Source organism: Carcharodon carcharias, chromosome 15, assembly GCF_017639515.1.
Source record: "Carcharodon carcharias isolate sCarCar2 chromosome 15, sCarCar2.pri, whole genome shotgun sequence".
Classification (NCBI taxonomy): Eukaryota; Metazoa; Chordata; class Chondrichthyes; order Lamniformes; family Lamnidae; genus Carcharodon; species Carcharodon carcharias.
Genome location: NC_054481.1, coordinates 89,757,664 through 89,782,039, shown reverse-complemented (window position 1 = coordinate 89,782,039; position 24,376 = coordinate 89,757,664). Strand labels below are relative to the sequence as shown.

General features: G+C 42.9%; 1 protein-coding gene across 4 annotated transcripts in view; it reads right to left on the bottom strand.

The window, feature by feature from the left end:
* Positions 1 to 24,376, bottom strand: part of LOC121288335 (endothelin-converting enzyme 1-like) — a 340,217-nt gene that overhangs the window by 166,293 nt on the left and 149,548 nt on the right. Inside the window, exon 1 of one of the 4 annotated variants that reach the window (XM_041206888.1) lies at positions 19,128 to 19,201. The exons of the other annotated variants lie outside the window; for them this stretch is intronic. Coding sequence (XP_041062822.1) covers positions 19,128 to 19,130 — 3 coding nt within the window. The 5' untranslated portion in view covers positions 19,131 to 19,201. Of the gene's footprint in view, positions 1 to 19,127; positions 19,202 to 24,376 lie in introns of those variants that run through there. 4 annotated transcript variants of the gene reach the window in all.

Sequence of the window (24,376 nt, the reverse complement as noted above, 5' to 3'; positions counted from 1 at the left end):
AAACCTCATCCAAGGGCGTGATGAGGTTTCTGATATTAATATAAAAAACATACAAACGTTTGCACACAATTTTCACCATCCATATGTTCGGGTGACTGATTCTGATGCGTGGGTATTTCTTCCTGGTTTTTAAAATCTTTAAGTTTTTGCAATTCTTTAGCTCCTGAAGGTGGCTTTATGCCTTTAGGGAGCTTTCATTCGGCGCTGCCCCAAACCTGCGCTGACTTCAGCATTCACCCTCCTCCCACCCCCAACCCAGGCAGCGCTGATCATATAAGCATGCTTTACACTGGCTGGCTGTTAATTGGCCAGCCAGCATGAAATCGCGGTCGGGGGCTGACTGCAGTTGGCAGTCTGTTTCCCGACCACTCCCAGGCACGCCGGTCACAGCCATGTTAACAGGACATGCTGGAGAAACAGTGCTTAGCCTGTGTCTCTCTCACTGTTTGGGAGAGTGAGCTTGGTGGTAGATGGGCAGCTGGACTTGCTGTTCCAAGGTATTTGCACATACATTACACATTTTAAAAGAACATGCTTTGCTCTTAAATCCCTGAAGAGCTTTTGTGTCTAAAGAGAACGCAACATATTTCATAGTGGACAGCAATGCGAGAAGAGACAGCAAGCCATTCCGATGAACTGGAGCCAAGTGGGTTGGAGTGTCACTCTGCCCACCAGCCAGCGTGTGGATTAACCCACACTGATCCCGCTGCTTCAGTTCCTGAACAGGCACAAGGGATGCCTGGAGAGGGGAGGACGGGTCTGGGGTCCTTCTTTAAGTATGCAGATTGGGGTCCTGTGTCAACAACATAAAGTTACCTCTACTAGAAGTGGTCGCTTTTGATACTGGGTGAGAATGGGATCAGACGTGGCTATGATGCCCTCATGGTGGAATTACCTGCCGACGCTTCTTATCAAGTTACACGTTTGGACAAGATGCCAGAGCGCGACTGTTGGCAGGGAAACCTGCTCGCACCCAGAATCATCCTCACACACACTTACTCAAGATGGGAAGAGAAAGGGAGAAAATGAACAAAATCACAAAATAAAGTCCCTGGCCATTAGATTATTCTCCCCGCCCCACCTTCAGGGCATGTCTTTCTGGCTCAGCATGCATAATTGGCACCCACTAATGGTGCTTCCAGCTACCATGATGCGGCTGGTGACAGCAGTTTGGTGGATTCTTTGCCGCACCATCCCCTCAACTGGCATTGCCCAGCAAAAGAGCTAGCCGAGATCACTGCCCTGCTGCTATGACATGTGGTACCGATGAATACAGCCAGATGGTGCCTTTTGCTAAAAGGAGGACTAAACGGTCTAAACTACACACAATGCCAAACAACTACAAGAATGGAAATTAAGATAAATTTAGACCTATTCTATTAGCTGAACTAGACTGGGACACAAACAAGAATGGAAAAGGAGGAATTACTGTTTGCCCAAAGGAGGATGGGGAAGGGGGAAAAAAGAGAGAAATATAGGTTTCAAAGTTCTGGGTGGTTGTCATCAACTAAAAATGGAATACAGGTCAATAGACAGATCACTGAAAGTAAGGAGACAGTGAGTGGTTAGAATGTGGAAACTTCCCTTTATTCTTTTCATGGGATGTGGCATCGCTGGCAACACCAGCATTTGCTGCCCATCCCTAATTGCCCTTGAAGTAAGTGGTTAGCCACACCATTTCAGAGGGCATTTGAGTCAACCACATTGCTGAGAATCTGGAGTCACGTGTAGGCCAGATCAGGAAGGTAGCAGATTTCCTCCCCTAAAGGATATTAGCGAACCAGATGGGTTTTTACTACAATCGACAATGGTTTCATGGTCACTATCACTGAGACTAGCTTTTCAAAAAAATTCTAGATTATTAATCGAATTTAAATTCCACCAGCTGCTGCCATAGTGGGATTTGAGCCTTTGCTCCCATAGCATTAACCCGGGCCTTTAGATTACTAGTTCAGTGACAGAACCACTTTTGTTTTATTATTCATACAGGGGACGTGGGTGTCGCTGGTTAGGCAGCATTTATTGCCCATCCCTAATTGCCCTCATTCAGAGAGCATTTAAGAGTCAACCACATCGTTGTAGGTCTGGAGTCACGTGTGGGCCAGACTGGGTAAGGACGGCAGATTTCCTTCCTTCCCTTAAGGACATTAGTGAACCAGATAGGTTTTTACAACAATCGACAATGTTTCATAGTCATCATTAGACTTTTAATTCCAGATTTTTATTGAATTCAAATTCCACCATCTGCCCTGGTGGGATTCAAACCCAGGTCCCCAGAGCATTACCCTGGGTCTCTGGATCACTAGGTCCAGTGACAATATTACTACACCACCATCCCCCTCTATGTTGAGGTAGATAGCATTTAAGAGAAGTTAAATAAGCACATGAGGGTAAAAGAAATAGAACAATATGGGGTTGGGTGAAGAGGGGGAGGAGACAGCATGGACTTGTTGGGCAGAATGGCCCATTTCTAGAATAAAAGCAAAACACAGTGGACGCTGGGGATCTGAAATAAAAACAAAATGCTGGAAAAGCTCAGCAGGTCTGGCAGCATCAATGGTGAGAGAAACAGAGTTCACGTTGAGTCACATATGACTCTTCTTCCATGAGTTCTGATGGAGAGTCATACAGATGCGAAATGTTAATTCTGTTACTCTCTCCACAGATTCTGCCAGACCTGCTGAGTTTTTCCAGCATTTTCTGTCTTTGTTGTGACTTGTCTTCAACTCGTTTCTATGCTGTGCCATCTAAATAAGCCACTTGTATTATAATCAGGAGAGCAGAGGACATGGAGCCTGTGCCCATGCCTTCTACTGTCTGACTAAGTTTCCCTGGTTGGGTGTGGGGCAGACATAACAGACTGCCACAATCACAGTGATCTTGAAGCTTAAATGAAGAGATCCTCGCCCCAGGAAATGTTTACCAATCAAACATTCATCCAAATCATAGAATCACCTAGCACAGAGAAGGCCATTCAGCCCACCAAGGCTGCTTCAGCTCTTGGAAAAAATTATCCAACCAGTGCCACTCCTCTGCTCTTTCTGCATAGCCTCGTACATTTTATTTTCCTTTCCCAATATTTATCCAATTCCCTTTTGAATCCGATTCTTCCACCCTTTCAGGCAGTGCATTCCAGATTGTAACAGTCTTTTACGTAAGATGATTTTTTTCCCCCTCTGGTTCTATTGCTACACTCGAAAGTATAAATAAGCTAAACAGAAAAGTCCAAAGCACTGAAGCCTATAGCTTCTTTTAGACTAGGGAGATATCAAATTGAATGAATGTTGTAGCTTCCGGTAATTTTCAGACATGGTCAGTCTATAATCATTGGGGTAATCGTGGTCACTGTTAATCTTTTCCTGCCTGGGTCTCAAGTATTCTTACTAATAAAATTGGAAGTTTAGTTCAGCTACCTTTGGCCCAATGTTGCCTGAGTGAAAACAATGTGCATTTCAATAGCGCCTTTTGAAGTGTAGTCACTGCTGTAATGTAGAAAACATGCTAGCCAATTTGTGCACGGCAAGCTCCCACAAACAGTAAAGAATTAAATGACTCAGTAATTTGTTTTCAACGTGTTGGTTGAATGCTCAATATTGGTCAGGACTGTCCTGCTTTTCTTCAAAATAGTTGCATGGAATCTTTTACATCTGCCCAAGAGGATAGGTGGGCTCTCGGTTTAGTGTCTCACCTGAAAGACAACAGCTATTGTCCAGATCTATATTCAGACATCTACCAAAGAGGCCGAGAAGCAGCTGAGTGATACAGATTATCAAGTGACTACCCTTGATCTTGTGGAACTTTCTCTCGGCGAAAGGGAGGTGGAAGCCCCAGGCGCTATTCTGTAGTCATTCTGCCTTCACTCAGTGGTTCAAGACCTACCTTAAAGGATTTGATCTGAGACTCCAGTGAGATATTGAGAGAGTGTTCTTCTGTCAGAGGTGCCATCTTTCACACAAGGTGTAGACCGAGATCAGACACACCTGAGTGGGCGGATGGAAAAGAGTCCATGGCACTGTGGATGAGAACAGGGCATTTTTCTTGTCACCCCTCTCTCACCGAGGAGAGATTACCTGCCTGTGGAGCCTTGTTGCTCGCAAATTACCACATCTGCCGACATAACAGTGGCTAAGTTACAAAGATAATTCCAATAGATATCTTGAGCATGTGAAAAATGCAAATTTGTTGTTCGTCCCGGGAACTCAGTGATTCAAGAGGACGAGACCACAAAGTTATATACCACCATGTTCAAGATTAGTGCCAACTTACCTGTGGTGGTCTAAATTAATGCTGCTAAGCCAACATTTTCAGTCACATACTTGCTTTTCGACTAAAATTAGTGTACATTTACTGAAGAAGTCATATTGGACTTGAAATGTCAACTCTGCTTCTCATTCCACAGATGCTGTCAGACCTACTGAGGCTTTCCAGCACTTTCTGTTTTTATTTAAGTACATTTACCGAGATTCACAATGAGCCACATGCAGCTAAAGTACTAGACACTGCTGGTCTAAAATGATCCAGAAATCTTTCAGGAAATAAAGGCACCAGAGAACAGTAAATTTCAGACTCAAAGTGGGGTAGTTTAGTAAAGGAACAGGCCCAGATCATTAACCAATGTACTTTAAACCAGTTAGCCTGAGCATGAAAATAACGTCAATCAGAAAATCTAGACTCCAATGTTAAAACAACTTAAAACTTGCCTTGTTTCTTTTACATTGCAAACAACCCACAGCAGGTAGATGTGAACGAGGAGGTTAGCAGGAAATTACCAAAGGTGTGGTCAAAGGGAGAGGTTTAAGGAGGCTTTTGAAAGGAGGAGATATATAGCAAGGCAGGAGGATTTAGTAAGAGAATTCTAATTTGGGTGAAGGCTCTTGCACTACTTGCAGAGCTGAGCTTAGGGGATGCAAATGTGGTTGACTCCTAACTGACCTCTGAAATGGCCTAGCCAGTCATTCAGTTCAAAGGCAATTAGGGATGGGCAACAAATGCTGGCCTTGCCAGTGATGCCCATATCCCATGAAAGAACAATTTTTAAAAAATACACAATTACTCAGAATACCAGAGGATGTGCACTGGGATTTTTAGAATAAATTAATTCTTTCATGGGAATAGAGGTCTTGAGGAAACATCATATGGAGTGAGGAGACATTGGAGGCACTTATGGAAAACACTGCCCTGAGATTATTGTCTCCAGGTTCGGTACAACATGGATTGTTACCTTATGTGTTCATATGGTGTTTTTAACATCCCAAGGCACTTCATATATTTCAAAGGCAATTCAGGGTGGGTAATAATTGCTGACCGTGCCAGTAATGCCCACATGCCAAAAATGACTACATAACAAAAACCAGGGAAAAATCGATATCCAAGCCAGAAGGAGACTGAATAGCAGCCAAAATGCACCCACGATCACAGAAAGTTAACATGCAGGTGGAGCAAGTAATTAGAAAAGCCAATGGTATGCTATCCTCCAATTCCTTCGCAGAGGCCAACAGTAAAGAAGTCTTACTGTAATTGTATAGAGCCTTGATGGAATCACATCTGGAGTAGTGTACGCAGCTTTGGTCTCCTTACCCAAGGAAGAATATGCAGTACTTGCCCCGATTCCTGGGATGAGGGGATTGTCCTACGAGGAGAAATTAGTGTAGACTAGGCTTATAGTCCCTAGAGTTTCGAAGGATTCCGAGAGGGCTTGACAATGTAGATGCTGGGGCGTGGTTTCCCCTTGCTGGAGAGTCTTGAACTATGCAGAGCTGTCTCAGAATAAGGGGCCAGCCATACAGGGGTGTAGAAGAAATTTCTTCACTTAGAGTGTTGAGAATCTTTGTAATTCTCCATTGCAGAGAGATATCTATGCCCAGTTATTGAGTATATTTAAGACAGAAACTGGTAGATTTTTGGATATTACAGGAATCAGAAGATGTGGGTGTTGTAAGGTTTTGGGCATAGTTGTAGTCTTGGATAGTTCAACAGTAAGTATTTATTAACTGCTAGAAACAATATACATTGGTACACTAAAGGTCCAAGCCAGGAGCTGTCTCCATGCTTGCTTCTACACACGGCTCTGTCCAACACTACACTGACCCTTAGGTGCGGGTCATGTGTTACATTGTGCGTGGACTGTACTGTACTCAGTCCCACGTTAACCCTTTATGTGCCACATCCTTACACTACAGTGAGGATGGTGCAGGAAGGTAGGAGATCCATCATGAACTTACAGAATAGCGGTGCAGGCTCGAGGAGGCTGTGTGACCTATCCCTGCCTCAATTGATTTGGACACAGGTTAACTCAGGTTACCCAGGCATGGCAATGCTTAGGCTGAGCGAGGAGCCACCGGCACAGGAGTCAGCTTAGAACATTACTTCAAACTTGTTCTAACCTGCTCCAGCAATATACCCCAGCACCACTTGTCAGGAAATATTGCATCAATACTGCCTCATCGTTCTTCTCTATTTCATACCACAATGTTTCTGGGTGAAGTTCTACATCAACTGGATGAGTTTTGCACCTTACTTACATGTTCATTGGAAACCTGCCAATATTGCTCCAAGTCACCTTGATATAAAACCCTGACAACTAGGGTTGCATCATGTGACCTCTGACCTTTCATTTCCAACTGCTCTGTCCCTTGCCACCCAGCCAAATGTAAAGTGAACACACACTGTTACTCGAGTGGATAATCTTTGACAGTCAAACATCTAGTTTTCTCACTTCCAATATTTTACACAATTAACCATAGAGTCATTGAGTCATCGCGGCACAGGAGGAGGCCATTTGGCCCATTGAGTCCATGTCGTGTCTCTGTAGAGCAATCCAATCCATCTCATCACCCCCAGCTCTATTGCAGAAACTCTGAAAGTTGATTTCCCTCAACTGCTCATCCAATTTTCACTTGCACCAACCGAGTGGGCAGCAAGTACCAACCATTACCACATGCTGCGTAACAAAGTTGTTCCCCACATTCCTCCTGAATCTCTTGCCTGAAACCTTAAATCTATGCTCCCTAGTCCTTGTACCATCCGCTAACGAGGAAATTGTTCAAAGAAAATGAAAGCAACATCAAATTTTGACTGATGCTCCTCTGATTATTCTCCAAGGCAGCTCACAGCAGTGTCCTGGAGGTTAATCTTCAATTGCTTGAGACTTTTGGGCAATCCTGGAGAGTTGACAACCCTACCACAGCCACCAGAGAGAGACCAGCATTGCAAACCTTCACAGACTAGGATGCTGCAATTATAAACCAAGGACCAAAAGGAGCTTGCAGTAGGGCACAGCTGAAGTCTGGCTTCCTACAGAGAAATTTAGGTTGAAGGGGATTGAGAAGGGAAAGATATGCTAACTCTGGTATGCTGTGGAAGCCTTGTTACATGCACAATCAACCCCTTAGATCAAAGAGTAAACCAAATGGATGCGTTACAGTGCTACCTTTCTAGCTAATTGTTTAAAGGAGATTCTTATAACAAGATTTAGAACTTGCAGTGGAAATGGCTGTTTTTGGTACTCAGAAATCATTATATTATCTTTAAATAAGTTAGCCTTTCAGGTGAATAATTTAATCAAAATGGCTGACACCAACGCAAAATTCTGTTTTGTACTTGTTCTGCTATTTTTGTGAATCTTGTGCAATTCCCCTGCCCTACTTCTGGGCTGTGTGTTAATTATATATCAATTGTGTTTTAATTATATATAGGTGGAGGGCACTAATTAGGGGTTCCCTTGACCGGATTGTTGCGCAGAAAGCTGCAGCACAGAGGGATTTGGGTGTCCTTGTGCATGAATCCCAAAAAGCTAGCATACAAGTTTAACAGGTAATAGGGAAGGCAAATAGAATGTTGGCCTTTATTTCAAAGGGAGTGGGGTATAAAAACATGGAGGTCTTGCTAAGACTACACAAGGTACTCGTTAGACCACACCTAGAGTACTGTGAACAATTTTGGTCCCCTTATTTAAGGAAAGACTTACTGGCACTGGGGGTAGTCCAGAGAAGGTTCACTAGGTTGATCCTAGGTATGAAGAGATTTTCTTATGAGGAGAGGTTGAGTAGGTTGGGCCTGTACTCACTGAAGTTTAGAAGAATGAGAGGCGACCTTATTGAAACATGGAAAGGTTCTTAAGGGGCTTGATAGGGTAGATGCTGAGAGGTTATTTCCCCTTGTGGAAGAATCTAGGACCAGAGGGCATAATCTCAGAGTAAGGGGTCACCCATTTAAGGCAGAGATGAAGAGGAACTTCTTCTCTCATAGGGTAGCGAATCTGTGGAATTCTTTACCACAGAGGGCTGTAGAGGCTGGGATATTAAGTATATTCAAGGCTGAGATAGACAGATTTTTAATCAGTAAGTGAATCAAGGGTTAGGGAGAAAAGGCAGGAAAGTGGAGTTGAGGATTATCAGGTCAACCATGATCTCATTGACTGGCGGAGTAGACTCAATGGGCCAAATGGCCTACTTCTGCTCCTATGTCTTATGGTCTTTGCACCTTGGAGATATGCAGAGATGACACTAGTTTCTGCCTGAACAGGAGCTTTATTTACAAATGCTTTTAAAATGTCTGCAGCACAAGTTTTCAGCTTACATTCAGTTTAATTTCTCTTTCTCAGTAACAACCAGGCTTGACTAGCAGCACACAGAATAGTGAATTGTTGACAGATGCACAATCAAACACCAAACAATAGAACTCTACACAGATATAACTGACATTCACTGAAACTGGAGTATGGTTGAGTTAGGAGATTTCTGTTTGTAATGTTTCACTTTAAATAAATGCTAGACTGAGTAAAGATTGGCTCCAGCATCTTCCTGGTGAAAGATGCTGTTCGGTCTGCCTGAAGCTTAATGGTCTTCCAGGGCAAATTGTTCCACAACTAAGTGCTGCAGACGGACACGTTCAAAGTTCAGGACTACACGTTGAGTATGCACTAAAACTTGGGGCAGCTGCCACAGAGGTTCAATGGAGAAAGGACACTGTCTAAGGCCCTCCCACCACAGCATACAGAGGGGCTGGAAACTTTGTCAAACCTCTTGGGTGGTATCTTTGCCATGGAATGCATATTGTAAGTATCATGGGTAATTGAAATTGTATTGAGCCACCTCAGTGCCGCATGGAAAGAACTTGAACTAGAAATATACTTTCGGTAATGTCCAGTTTGAACTGTTGTGGCATGTAATTTTACAAATTTTTATGAATGAAATATACTTTAGGGGAAAAAAAATCCTTCACCCACTGGCTTCGTGAATGTAACTGCGTACTCAACACATTTGCCTGTAGTTAATTAAAATTCGACTTGAATGATCAAAACATTTAGTTGGCACATCAAGTTTATTAGTCACTGAATTTAATCCTGTATGTGGCAGTTGAGATGGGTTGATTTGAATCTTCTCTGGCTATTACTGAGGGACAGTTCCTTAGTGTCTCAGCCCAGAGCTGCGGCTTCTTGGGTGAGTTAAACAGTGCCAGTTGGCAGGTCAGTTGACATCAGTCTGATATCACTGACGGAAAAATGTACCAACTGTCTCCATTCCCCTCAAGCAAATATTGGCTCTTTTGTCTCCCTCTCACATCATTTCATTTACAGCTTTAGAGATCAGCAAGGACTGGGACTGAAGTTGGGGAGATTTATGAGATGATAAGTTTGAGTTATGATGGCTGGAAATAAATACAAGGCCGAAACCTAATCATAGAGTTTAGCGAGGTTATAAATGGAGAGATCCATGCTTGTGAAATTTAGGATCCTTCTGATTTTAATTGATTTTTTTGCCTGGAGAAAAAATGATCTGAATGGAAGCTTTCGCCGAGCTCAATCTCTCTACAGTCACAAGGGACAGGGTATGGAATTATGTGGAGGCAACTGGAGTTTCGGCTGCTGGTTTCCGTGACAACCACGGGGGCGGGGGTCACTTCTTTTTGGAAAGACCCGCTGCATCTTGTTGCAATCAGGCACTTGACAGGCCAGCAGCAGGTCTTCCCAGGGATCAAGAACCCAATCAGAGGCTGGTACATCTATTGATTGGCAGTGCCACTGGCGAGGTCATGGCTGCTGCCAGCACAACACTTGCCCGAGGCCCAGGACCGTTACTGAATCACAGGCTGGAGACGAGTGCTGCTGGGGGGGTGGGGGTTGTTGTGGGATGGGTTTGCATTGGAGTGAGATCGCCACTAAGAAGGATGGCTCTCAGAGTGCCCCCATTCTCGATGCTGAGTCTCTCCCCTTGGAGCTCGCAAGCAATCCCAAGTGGGTTTGCTTGTCGTGGTCCCTGCACAATGAGCAGCACCTCTTGGTTAATACCAGGGTATTCATTGGCAACAGGGCAGGAAGGATGTCCATGGGCCTTCCCACCACCGACTTGATCAGGGTGGTGGTGGGAAAGCAAGAGGGTCCTCATCCGCCAACCTCCCACCTGATCAAATGCCCCCGCCAAACTTGCCACGGTGGTGGGCACAAGATTTCACCCATGGTCTTTTTTGTGGTCAAGCAATTCCCAAGTTCACCTTCTACCATTACGGTCTCTGCACGATAATCAACAATGCCCAAATCTATCAATAGACCTACAACAGATCCAGACATAAGGTGAGGAGCAGTGGAGAGCTCTGGGGGCAACAGCTCCAAAGTCATCTTCTTCCTTACTGAGAAGACTGACTAGCTATATCCAGAATTAATAATGCAGTTTAAAAAAAATAAATGCCTTTCCTCACTGTTTCCCCAGCCCCCCTCACACCCCCTGCCACTATTGTCCAAACAGTCCATTTTTCATGTGACAATTCTGACAATGAGTGTGAGGATCTGACCATCCAAACTGCACCCAATTCCCCAATATACAAGCTGTCAGACCTACAGTGATTGAGAGGGAACCCTTCTTGCTCCTTCACTTGACACCAGGTCGAGGCAAAGAGGTCAGAAAGACTCCTCCTGGCTGTGACTGAATGTGAGATCTTAAAGCTCTGTTGGCTCATGATCACATTTATTTCCAGGTCATTGGAAAGGTCTCAAGAAAACCCAGAAGTTTTACAAGAATGGGATGTCTTTTCAAAACAGTAGAATTCCTGGGTGTAAAATCAAACATCGATAGGGGGAGCTCTGTCCCCGATCCAAATTAAATGGCTCAGTATTGTAAAATGGACTGAAAATATTGAAATGACAATGTAACTAGTTAATTTTTGGCTGCATTTTATGATTACAGTTATGCCTGTTATGCTGAGAGAATGTGTCTAGCCGGAATGTGAGACAGTCACTGAACCAGCAACACCCACATCTCTTGAAGGAATGAAAAACATAAGACACTATGTGATTAAATCAAATTGACCACTGTTGAATTTGCAAGTGTGATCTTTGTGGGAACACAAGGATTAAATGAGTGGTCAATAGTATTGGTCAGATCACCCATGTAAACAAGCACTTAAAACACAAGTGTATTCTTAAAGCAGGATATAGGCCATAAAATGACCAGGAACCTGTAATTATAAAATCAGGTATGGGTTGGTTTTTATTGCAGACATTTCAATGGTGATTATCAAGGCACTAACAGGATGGATCTCACTAAGGACATCTTGAAACTTCTAATTTCACGGGATTATCATTGTGCTCAGGGGAGCATGAAGCCTTGAAGAAGTGTGAAGATCCACCTTGGTGATGTTTACCAACCATGTTCAATACTTGGGGTTCTTGTAACAGTCAAGAGGAGCATTTTGAAACAGTTCATAGGGACGGCATCACCTTTGACAACTCACAGAGCTGACCATGTAGGGTGTAACCAATCCCTGATCACCTCAGGCTTTGAACTCATGTACAGAGGGGCATAAGAAAGGCCTACCTTTCCTTTGTCTTTCAGTGGACAGAGCCAAGATACCTTTCCCCCTATGCGTTTGATTAGTGCTGTGGGTGTGAATGGGGACTAGCATATTGTGAGTACTTGGAAAAACTCAGCAGGTCTGACAGCATCTGCAGAGAGGAATACAGTTAATGTTTCGAGTCCCTATGACTCTTCACCTGAACTAAGGAAAAATAGAAAAGAGGTGAAATATAATCTGGTTTAAGGGGTGGTGGGGTGGGACAGAATGAGCTGGATAGAGGGCCAGTGATAGGTGGAGATTGCCAAAAGATGTCATAGGCAAAAGGACAAAGGGGTGCTGACGGTGGTGATATTATCTAAGAAACGAGCTAACGGTGACATTAAGGGTAGCAAGCAGGACGAGCAAGGTACAGATAGCCCTAGTGGGGGTGGGGTGGGGGGAAGGGATCGAAATAGGCTAAAAGGTTGAGATAAAACAATGGATGGAAATACATTTAAAAATAATGGAAAATATAGGTGGGAAAAGAAAAAATATACATAAATTATTGGAAAAAGGGGGATCGGAAAGGGGGTGGGGATGGAGGAGAGAGTTCATGATTTAAAGTTGTTGAACTCAATATTAAGTCCGGAAGACTGTAAAGTGCCTAGTCGGAAGATGAGGTACTGTTCCTCCAGTTTGCGTTGAGCTTCACTGGACCATTGCAGCAGGCCAAGGATGGACATGTGGGCATGAGAGCAGGGTGGTGTGTTGAAATGGCAAGTGACAGGAAGGTCTGGGTTTCGGATTTCCAGCATCTGCAGTTTTTTATATTATATTGAGAGTACTGTTCAGGGAACATGTAGCCTTTTAGATTGCTGGCTGAGTTAAAGAAAGGAAGCCTGCATGAGAGAGACCAGTGTTTTTCTGTGGGTTAATGTAAAGAGATTGTAGGGCAAGGTTGGGGACTGTGTGGAAGATTCAGCTTTGTGGATATCATCCAGCCAACTGAATGTATAAACCCTTGATCTCATAGGTTAAAGAAAGATAGAGAGCTGGATGAAAGAGGCCGATTGTCTGGTCATAAAACACAAACTGCATTGAGAGGATTCAATTTCTGTGGGGTATTTATAAAACGTGGGGATTCAATTGAAAAAAACCTGTTTACAAGCTTTGTTCTTTTTTCATTGCTGAGTCCTGCATGATGTTATTTGCCTGATATAAGCTCAGTGTGATTATCCTTGCGATTTTGAAAGATAGTTCAATAAAATTCATTCAAGAATTTTATATTCCTATATGTTTGCCAGCATCATTATTTATTCTATTCAAGTCCAAACCCTCAAAACAATTCAAGTGTTACAGTACCTTTCCCTTGCTCCCTAACCTGAGCCCCACCAGACGAAGACCAAACACCATACCAGCCCTTAAATGTATAACCATGGCATTCCCAATCCAACTATTGGACATTTGCAGCATTCCAAGCACTGAGATTCAGTTATGTCCATTTTCTCAATGCTCGCAATTCAGACAGATGATTTTAAGATGCAGAAAGTTTTCCAAATCACAGGCCTTGAGAGTGAACAGAATGTGTCACGTGTTGGTGATATGGATTGTGGTAAGCCCTTTAATGTGGGATGCCTTGTCTTCCTAGAAGACTTTTCATTAAGTTCATGTTAAACAAGTTCAAAGCTGTGGTGAATCAGGGTAAATAAATAAGAAAGTGGCTGAAGAATGTAACACAATGAATACTGCTTAGGTGAGAGTGAGGGCAGTGCCTCTGGGCTTGGTGCTGGAACCTCTATGGCATCTAATTGTCAGAGATGATTGAGACTCAAGCTCAATGCAGAGCAGTCAAATTTGGAATGGATATTAAACTAAGAGGAGCAGAATCAGAAGCAGCAGCTCAGAAATCTGGCAAGCTCTATAGGAACAGCAGGAGGCCATTCAGCCAGTCAAACCTGTTCCACCATTCAATGCAACCATGGCTGAATTACAGAACGAGTTGTACAAGACAAGTAAGAGGACAAGACTCACGTTACAATAGACATATAAACTGTTACAAATAGGAAGGAAAGTAGATAACACAACATGTGTGCTCCATGAATGCAAAGACAGTCAATGATGAAGCTGAAAGAGACCTGGAAGTCTTAGTTGACACAACATGTCCCTCCAATGCAGAGCAGCAGTGTTAGGAGGTTGAACTACATAAATGGATACAGTAATGCCTAGGCCAGAGGAGGTCGTGATTAGACTGTACAGGGCTCTGATCAGACTGCACCTTGACTACACTGGCCTGCTCTGGTTACCACGGAACAAGAGACACTGAAGGCAGTGCAAAGAACGAGCGCCCAGTGTCAGTGAGAGAGTTATGAGGAAAGACTGGACCTTCTCAATCCGCAAAAAGGCATCGGAGAGCTGATGATCTGGAGTGATACACAAGTGTAATCGTATTGAGAAAAAGTAACCTGCAATATTATTTTAAATTAAACTGGGACAATAAGGCCAGGGGTTGCAGGCTCAAACTAGTAAAAGGTACATTTAGGACTGATATGAATTTCTTTTTCACACCGCGTTTGATCAAAATGTGGAATAAACTTGCAGATAAAACAATGAAGTCAAAAACCCTGGAATCATTTGCAAAGCAATTGGATCCTGCAATGATGGGGAGTTGGGGGGCGGCAGGGGGAGGGGGAGGAGCACATTGTGATCTCTCCGATTGAATGAATTACGGTGGACCGAAGGACCCAACCTCATCTGCAATCACCTAGTGAGAGAATAGCCCTCAGTGCTGAATGATCTTATATTGCTCATGACTCATTTTAGTTTTAAAGCTCTGAAAATTGTTCTGGAAAGATGATGTTGGCTGTTATAAAAGAAATAAAACCAGTTCAGGTCCTGGTGAGCAAGCAATAAAAATAGACAAACATCCCAGTATGAGCATCCGAATGAAGTGAAAGAAGATCGGTCCAGACATGTTAACAATGTGGAGAAACCTGCCCATCGCTGGGGAAGAGGTACCCAAAATGTACAAGCTCACTTAACCATCCACAGGACTACAAAATACTGACATTTTCCAACCTTTGACAGCAAGAAGCTGGGGAAGGAAGAGCAAATTGCACTATGCAAATGATATAGATATAACTTATTTAAGCAAAAAATTGTGAAAGCCAGATATGCATGATGTGAGCCAGGCTTGTTAACAGAGAGATGGACGGTATCCTATTCTACAGCAAGTCCCACTCGCTCACTCCACCATTGGTTGCCTTGCCTTCAGCCACCTAGGTTTCATGTGCTCGAATACTACCTCCCTCTCCTCATTTAAAAGCCCCCCCCCCCCCACAATCAGCTTTTTGACCAGGCTTTTTGGTTACCCTTCCTAGTATCTCCTTCATATAGAGGAGGTTTCTCCATGCTACTCTCTCCGAGAGATCAAACATTACAGATTTGTGCAAATAACCATGATTGGAATCAAAAGCAGGGTTGTTTGGAAGTTTGAAGTACAGTCATTCTGGTAACACACAGGAAAAGTCAACACTTTGGATGGCAAGAAGGCCGCCCACGTTGATCAAACACTGACCTAAAGGGTCAACTGTTTAATATTTACACACACACACACACACACACACACACACTTTTTAAAATGTATGCAGTACTGTAGGAACATTGAGTTGTGCTGACTCCTTTTTGGAGCCTTTGATTCATTGAAAGCTATTGATTAAGTTGGAATGCCACATCTTCTCCCCCCACCACAAAAAATGTAATTTTGCATTAAATGTATAGAGTTACATCACAGCACAATATAAGTGTGGTAGTAGACAGAAGAGTCATACGGACTTGAAACGGTAACTGTATTCCTCTCCGCAGATGCTGAGTTTTTCCAGCTATTTTTATTTTTGTTGCAATATAGATCAATCTGTTTAAATAGAGGACAGGGTACTCTCAGTGCCTCGATCCATTTACAACATCCATTGTAACTCCACAGCTGTTAAACATTTCCTGATACGTACAGTCCAAGAGCATTAACACAGGTTCCAGTCCCTCTGCGTACTGTGGCAAGCGGGCCCTAACTAGTGGCCTTTCCCCATGAGCATTTTCACAAGTTTCAGTCCCACCAGCATGTAGGCCTGGACCTAGGAACGAGCCAGTCTGCATCACTAATTTTTTTTTTACTTGCAGGTTTGAGACACAGGTGGGAAGCTATTCCAACTGGTCAGCTAACTCTGCCTGGCTATTTAAAAGAAAGCTTTGCACATTACACCTAGAAATACATTCCTGCACAGAATTCTGCCTTTAAAAAAAGCACAATCGCCTCAAAATATTCAGCATTCCAAACTTGCATAGAATGACTTGCACAAACAGGAACTGGTTTTCAAAAGCTGCTCATTGACGACATTAAGTAGCCTCAGGAGACACCAGTGGGGAGCCATTCAGATTCTTGTTGCTGATTGAGTATCCCGTGATTTTTGGGAAAGTGTGTGATATGGATACAGGGTGGAGCCAAGGCCAAGGTTAACTGCATTAAGTGTGATGCCCTTTGACCAGCCTTGTACATTGGCATGTGGTAGTGGGAGGATCACTAGCCTGTGCAGCAATACTCCATCAAGGGCCATCGCTTTCAGGGAAGAAAGGAGTTCAAATCACTGTACCTCATATGGAAGTTATGGGCTGGACTTTCATTCTCGAGGCGGGTAGTGGGAGTCAGGAAAATTCCCGGCTTGGTCCACCTGCCTCGGGAGAAAATGCCCACAAGGATGGAATTTTAATTGTGGGGGGAAGGAGTGGGTGCGGGCTGCAGTTGGGACAGCTGGCCTAAGAAAAAGTTCGGAGGCGGCCTCAGGGGCTGTCGGGTGTGGAGGCATTCTGTCTAAAAGGCCCACATCTGTGCTGTGAATCTTCCACCCAGTGTGATAAAAACAAAGGCACACCAACCTTTACCCCTCACATCCCCTCAACCCCTTACACACTCTCCATTCCCCATCCAAGCCACCTCATGACCCTACCCATCTCCTATGGCTCATGCTCCCCATGCCATGGTATGCCCCCAAACAACCCCCAGCACCCCTCTTGCCCCCCTTTCCAAGCTAAGCTAATTCCATGTCCATTCACCCACTATACACTGTATAGAATCAATGAATTCTATAGTGACAAGTAGGATGTATAAAAAGCAACTTTAAAAGAAAATATTGATAACTTTCCACTTTCTTAAAAAACACCTTTTTACTCCAGGGCAATAAAAGTGTCATTCATTCAGGCCCTTTAAAGTATCGATAGCTAAAACTGCAAGCACTTGAAACTTCTTTATCTTATGTAATAAACATTGTGAAATTAACAGCATAGATCAGAGAGCCAGAGCTGTCAATGAAACAATATTTTCCCTGGGACTCAGGTGTTTCAGAGCTCTAAAGGGTGTCTGGGCTCTCAGACAAGAATACATAATGAAAGCCCAGAAATTCATTAGCTGTTGAAATGCCCAAGAGCATTTGAATGAGGGAACATCTCTGAGAACCCACAAGTAAATATGCCAGGGTTAGCTGGTTATGTTCCCTGCATGGCAAGCCCTGCACCCACCACTGGATTAATACCAGCTACAGTAGGATGAGCACCTGAAGTGGGCATCAATGGTTCACTTAAGGGCCTCAGTTGATAGCAAAGCAGGTGGGCCATTCACAGGCCTTCCCGCCCTGGACTAAAGGCGGGAAGGTGGTGAGGTTATCTGCTGCCTGATTGAATGTCCCCACCAAACTCACATTGAGGAAGTACACAAGATTCTGCCCACATTATGCTTAAATCTAAATGACAATCCCATTGTTAATTTTTATTTTTTCAGGCTTTTACTCTTCCCCCACCACCCCCCACCGACCCCAGTTTTGTTTTACCCAGGAGAGTTTCTTCAATTGCCAGTGCTGGCTGGCTGTTGAGCTAAAGGCAGCATCATGGCCCAGCCTAACTGCCTGTGTGGATGACAGCCAAAGGCACAATTCCCCTCGGCAGTCGTTACTCAACGCACAAGGAATTCAAGTCAGATCCTTTCTCTACCCTGGCTAGGGGCCAGAGACCAGCTGCGCTCTGTGTCGGGATAAAAGAGCAAATTTGTATTTATATAGTGCCTCTCACGTGCTCAAGATATCCCAAAGCACTTTACTTCGAAATACCTTTGAAGTGCACTCATATTGTAATGTAGAAAACGTGTCAGCCAACCATACACACAGCAAGCTCCCACAAACAGCAGTGTGATAAGGACCAGATAGTCTGTCTTTGAGATGTTGGTTGAGGGATAAATTTTGGCCAGGATACCAGGGATAACTCCCCTACTTTTCTTCAAAATAATTCCATGGGGTCTTTTACATTCATGAGAGGACAGATGAGGCCTTGGTTTAAAGTCTCATCCACATGATAACACCTCAGACAGTGCAGCACTCCCTCAGTCCTGCACTGGAACATTGGTTTAGATTTTGCACTCAAGTCTCTGGAGTGGGAGTCAAACTCCCAACATTCTTTTCCAGAGATCAGAATTCTTTCCACTTGAGTCATGGCCAACACCATGATTATAGATCAAGGTGAGAAATTGATCCTTTTTACGCTCGCTTGTTTGGGTGCAAAATTGGGGAAGACTAAATTTTGTGCCCAAGCCCCCACCAGCCCCTCCTTGGAAGAACATCGGCTGTGGGTCACGTCACAGAGTCAGATGAGTCACTCAAAACCAGTGCTAATTATTTAGCTTCCAGATTAGCAGATTCAAGATGCCCAACACTTGTTACATGACTCCAGTGCCACGTTTGGCAGAATGTGACCATATTATGCAATCCATATGCCAGCAGGCAAACTGGTGGATACCGAGAAAGCCCCAATAAGTGAGCTGCTTCTGGACAGTTGACTGGTGCAAACACTGCCCAATTGGGAATGAAGCTCAGGCCTTCACCTTGCAGTGCGAATTCCAGATCCACTACCCACTCGTGCCAGGAGCTAGTACAAAACCGATGGCACAGCAGTGCCGATTACTCTCATATCCTAACCAGGACTCCTGTGGTTCTTTCTCTTAGCTTATGCCATCCATTCTTCCACTCACCAAGTATTTTCCTTACTGTGTCCAATTTTAAACTTGATGCTTCTATGCTCCGAGCTTTCCTTTCTTATTTTGCAGCAACCCCAAACTTGTCTCCAAATGTACATCACATGCTCTCCTATAGGCTCATATTCCAGATTGTTAATATGCAGAACCCTTTAACCTTGCTCTGTCTCCCTTCAATCAATCGACTTTATTGAGACAAAGTCAGGACAATTTTATTAAGTTCTCAGAAAAACTGTCAATACCGTCAATAATCATGGGCAGTGATCTACCGCTTAACGCGCATTATACTAACCATGTCATGATCTGGTCAGCGGAGCACACAAATAGTTTCTCTCATAAGTCTTGGTCTTCAAGTCTCTCTCGGTCTTGTCAATTTGTCCTGGTCGCTGGATGATCTCTCTCTCTCTGCCACAACGACAAATTCAGGCTCTCTTTTATCCTGGCTCCTGTCCAATTAACCCCTCCCTTTAATCAGTATGTGAGGATATCTCCTTTGACCAATCAGGAAGTTTATGTGGCTGTTGCTAACCTTACATATTTAAGTAGGTATTATATTATGTATTACTGTACTTTTAAATCCCATGTTTACCGCAGAGCGAGACATCGACATTCCATTCTCTCAGTTTCTCACAGACAGCCTTCAAGGTCCCGGTCTTTTTTGTTGAGTCGGCTCTTACTGTGCCCTATTCTCAAGTTTTCCCAATTTATTATAGTAAGGTTTATTAAAGGTAAAATAGTGCAGAGGCTGGAGATCTATGTTCTGAAGAAGAGTCATGTTGGACTAGAAATGTTTCCTGTTTTTATCTCTCCACAGATGCTGCCAGACCTTGAGTTTTTCCAGCACTATGTTTTTAGCTCTAAATCCTAATAAAGTAATCTACCAATGTTAGATTTTAACAGTTAGTATTCTGGTTAGTTACTTAATTTTACACTTTTGAATTATTGCATCTTCTCTCATTCAGTTTCCAGCTTTTATGGCATCTCATCAAAAGTCTTCACTCTAGTGATTAGGGGCAGCAGGAGGTCCATCTGGGTCACACGGGATGAGGGAATTCCTACAGCTCTGTTTGACTTATCAGAAATGAAAATAATTTTTCTACAAAAGGGAAATAAAACAAGAGACACTTCTTCTCAGATCACATCAGACCAGAACATCTCCCAGCACCAGGAACCCACCACAACTCAAACTCACGATGCAATGTTGCAACTCTACAGGCAAGTAGTGATGGTTAGATTCAGGTGTGTGGAAGAGAAAACTGTGAATGTGGCAAATCTGAAATGAAGATCTAGACATTCTGGAAATACATCACCATTTACATGGTATGAGACAGAGTGAGTGAGCGAGCAAGACACACAGAGGGAACGCAAATGGAAAAGCGGTAGCAAGGGAAATGGGAGAGAGAGAGAAAAAAAAGATAGAATGGGGAAGAAAGAGACAACCACTCCATTGTATTGATGGCTCTGGCCCTTTGGATCCTAACCCTATGTGTTCCTAGCATTCTTTCAACACATAGCTGTGATACTGTCTAAAGTGAAATCATTCACAAGAAGCCAGTTATTACCATAACACTGGAAAGGTGAGGGATGAAATCATGCTGAGTGATCTTAGCAATAGGCATATTAAAGCATTGAAGAAAACTTCTGCAGGTATTAAAAATGGGATAATACCTTTATAACAGTCATGTTAATGCAAAGTGGCTTTGAGTTCACACTGAGATGTGCCTCCACGTCAAACCAGCAGTATGGAGTCTGAAATTTCAGCTCTGTGGACAGTCATAATGTGGTTACTGTCTTTGTTAGTTGTGAGCAGGACTTCAGACAACTCCCAGTCCCAGTCTATTGCACACCACAGGGGCTCACTTTAAATATAATTTCAAGCAAAAAAAAAAAATGAAGTGCAGTAAATTTCATTTTCAGAGGGAAAGGCAGAAACCATCAATGGCTTTTGACAGGCATGTGGGCAGCATTCCATCAGTGCTGTAATTTCATTCAGGAACAGTGTGTGTCCATCTGACAGGTAATACATTCAGATACGCACAAGAACTAGCCACTTTCAGACTCCAGAAGTGGGAACCAGGAAAAGATTAGAAACCGTAGAGTAAAGAGCCTTCAGCTCGACAAATCTGTTCTCAGCAGCGGCGCTTTATATATTTTGGTGGGAGTCAATTATTCCCACTGACTGCTTCTTTCACACAGAAGTTTCCAAGCCAAATGAGATGGATTTAAAGGCACATCGACAGAAGGTATTAGGGAGGCAGACACAGACAGAGGGAGCAGAGGAAAAGGTCTCCGGAAGGTCGTCGACCCAAAACGTTAACTCTATTTCAGGTGCTGCCAAAGACCTGCCGAGTTTTTCCAGCATTTTCTGTTTTTATTTCAGATTTCCAGCACCTGCAGTCTTTTGCTTTTGCTGTGGTGGGGCAGGGGGAGGGGTGGGTGGATGGGTGGGAAGTAGTCTCTTTAGAATGGAGGCACACTGATTATATCATTGTAAAGGATCATCTATAGAGCTGGGAATGGTTGAAGTCTGAGACAAGGGTTTAAAACAAAAAAGCCCCTCAGGTAGGTTGGCATTTAATCCTAGAATCAAGAGGCACCCTAGCAAAGAGATTTGTGAGGCAGAGTGAATGGACACTGGGGGGAGGTGGCAATAAACTGCAAGCAGGTTAATGTGGTGCCATATTCCAAAGAAAAAGTGCGCCAAAAAGTGACACACGTAACTCCAGACTCAGTCTTCAATTCCACGTGTTAAAAATGCAATCGTTACCGCAAGTAAACATGTAGATTATCCATTGAACAATAACCTGGGAGACAGCAGTCATCACAGCTTTAGATCACTAGGACCCTGTCTGTTCAAACTCTGGCTTATTAGAGGAAGTGAAAGCTCAATGCAACAAATCCGGGGATACGGTGCCACTCACACCTGCGAAAGACCATTTGAGAATGTTTCACATGAAAGATTACTGATTAGCTCAAAGTTTTGAGAATTCTGGACAAAACTTTGGGTAAGAAACTGGCTGAAGGGTAGAAAACAACAGACAACCATTTAGTTAAAAGCAAAATACTGTGGATGCTGGAAATCTGAAATGAAAAACAAAAATTGCTGGAAAAACTCAGCAGGTCTGACAGCATCTGTGGAGAGAGAGAGACAGAGTTAACGTTTCAAGTCTGTATGACTTCTTCAGAACATGATACCCGTTTGGGGAGCTCCCAGGGCTCCGAGTTGGAACCACTACTGTTCCCAATTTACATCAAAGACTTGAATTCTGAAACTTAGTATCCAGGTTGCTTAGATAAAAGCAAAATACTGCAGATGCTGGAAATCTGTAACAAAAACAGAAAATGCTGGAAAAACTCAGCAGGTTTCACAGCATCTGTGGAGAGAAAAAAGTACACAGTTAACATTTCGAGTCCTTATGCTCTGAAGAAGAGTCATACGGACTCTAAACATTAATTCTGTTTTTTTCTCTCCACAGATGCTGTGAGACCTGCTGAGTTTTTCCAGCATTTTCTGCTTTTGATATGGATTGCTTAAATTTACAGATTAATTTAGTTGGTGAAATCAGGGGCAGCCAAGAATCTACAGGATAAGGTAAACAAAATGTGAGTGGACAAAACAATGGCTGATAAATGGAATGCAGACACAGGTTAGGAACTGCACAATGAAAAGAAAAATGGGAGATTAATTCTATAAGAATATTTCTGATGCAGCATGACTTCCGATGGCATGATATTATTTTATTTTAATCCAGAATTGGGGATGCAGGATTAAAACCATAACTCAGCTATTGCTAACACCCAATTGCAACCTTTCTGTACCGAGTAGGATATCTTTAATACATATCAGAAAGATGTACATCTTTACAAAAGGAAACAGACCAATGCCAAAAAGTTCATTTAACAAGTCACAATTGATTCAAATGAACTGTTTGGGCTGCCTGAAGAACAGGTGCTTATTAAGGAAAGAATATCTAAAACTGTAAAGTTCAAAAAGATGCTTCATCCTGAAAGAAGTGTGGCTCAATATTGAGATATGAACAGATGCAGGCAAGTGAAGTCAACATACAGCTCAGCCATGATCCGACTGAATGGTGGAATAGGTTTGAGGGGCTGAAAAGAACACGTGAATAGGGCAAGACCAAAGCTGCATTAGACTTTACACTTAGCCCAGTCTTATTACAAAACCTTTTACCAGGAGACTTGAAGCAAAATTTGTCTCACAATTATACTCCTGCAATAGTAACAATAAATTTGCTAAGAATTACTCCTTTGCTTTTATCCCAGCATTGATCCATCCCAGCACAGGCAGTAGGAATTATCTATAGATACATTTGAACAATAAATGAACATGAACTCCTTGGTTTCCAGCCCAACTTCTGTTTGTTCAACTGTTCAGTGATAGCACCCTTGCTTTGGAATCAGAAGGTTATTGGTTCAAGACCCATTCCAGACACTTGTGCTCAGACTGACAGTTATAAAGGAACCATCATATTTTTCCTGATATTACTGTGGGATACTTTAAATCAGGCCTATGTTTGTGTGTGTGAATAATTTAAGTAAATGGCGGCCTGATAAGACTACAAGGTTTGAATTATCAAAGTGTAAAAACAGGTAATTGAAATGCTAATGGACAGGCTAAGTAAAATGGAATTTGCATTTTTAGATAAGGGGAGAGGCTGTTGGCTTTTCAAAGGGATGTGGAAAGATATTTACAACTAGCAAGATAAATAAGGCAAAGTTATTACATTTATTCCATCCCCCCCAAGAATGCTGGCCATATTGACAACATGAAAGGTTTTTATATTCTGGGAAAGGTAACTTCCAAAGACAGGTTGAAACAATGGAACTTATGAATCGAAAAGGAGGAAATATATTTAAAGAAGGTTGGAAAGCTATATGGGGTATGGCCATGTGAGATCTTGAAAGGTGCACCCTGTGAAACAGACTTGTGGGAAAGCCTCTAGCCACTGGAGAAATTTGCTGTTCCAGAAAGTAAGGTTGTGTTAAAAGCCTTGGAATTCCATTGTCAAGTGAGAGGGAGAAAGAAGCTGTGAAATACCTCCCTTATAGAAACAGCAGGTGCTTTGGTAATCTTGTGGATGTTTTACAGATTCAGAATCTATTTTGGACTGTTGCCTGAAAGAGGTGTATAGTTGAAAGTCCAATTAAGTAGAAATTTTGGGAATGGTTATAAAACTAAAGATAACTGTGTAACTGTAATCTTATGTGTGTTTAAGTTTTTTCTAATAAATATTTTAATTTTGCCTTTAAAATATTTAAAGGTGGTATGGACTTGTTACTTCTGACTTCAGTGCACAAACCTTCTTGTAACAAATACAAATTGCAAAATCATTGTGATAGCGTGGCCAACTTTCCCTCTGGGATTTAGTCAGCCTGGAACATACCACCTGCCATAATCACAATAGTGCAGCATCCCGTGTACTGCATCGCATTGTTGGAGATGCTATCTTTCAAATAATATGTTAAACAGAGGCCCTCTCAGGCAGATGTAAAATAACTCGTGCCACTATTCTGAAGAAA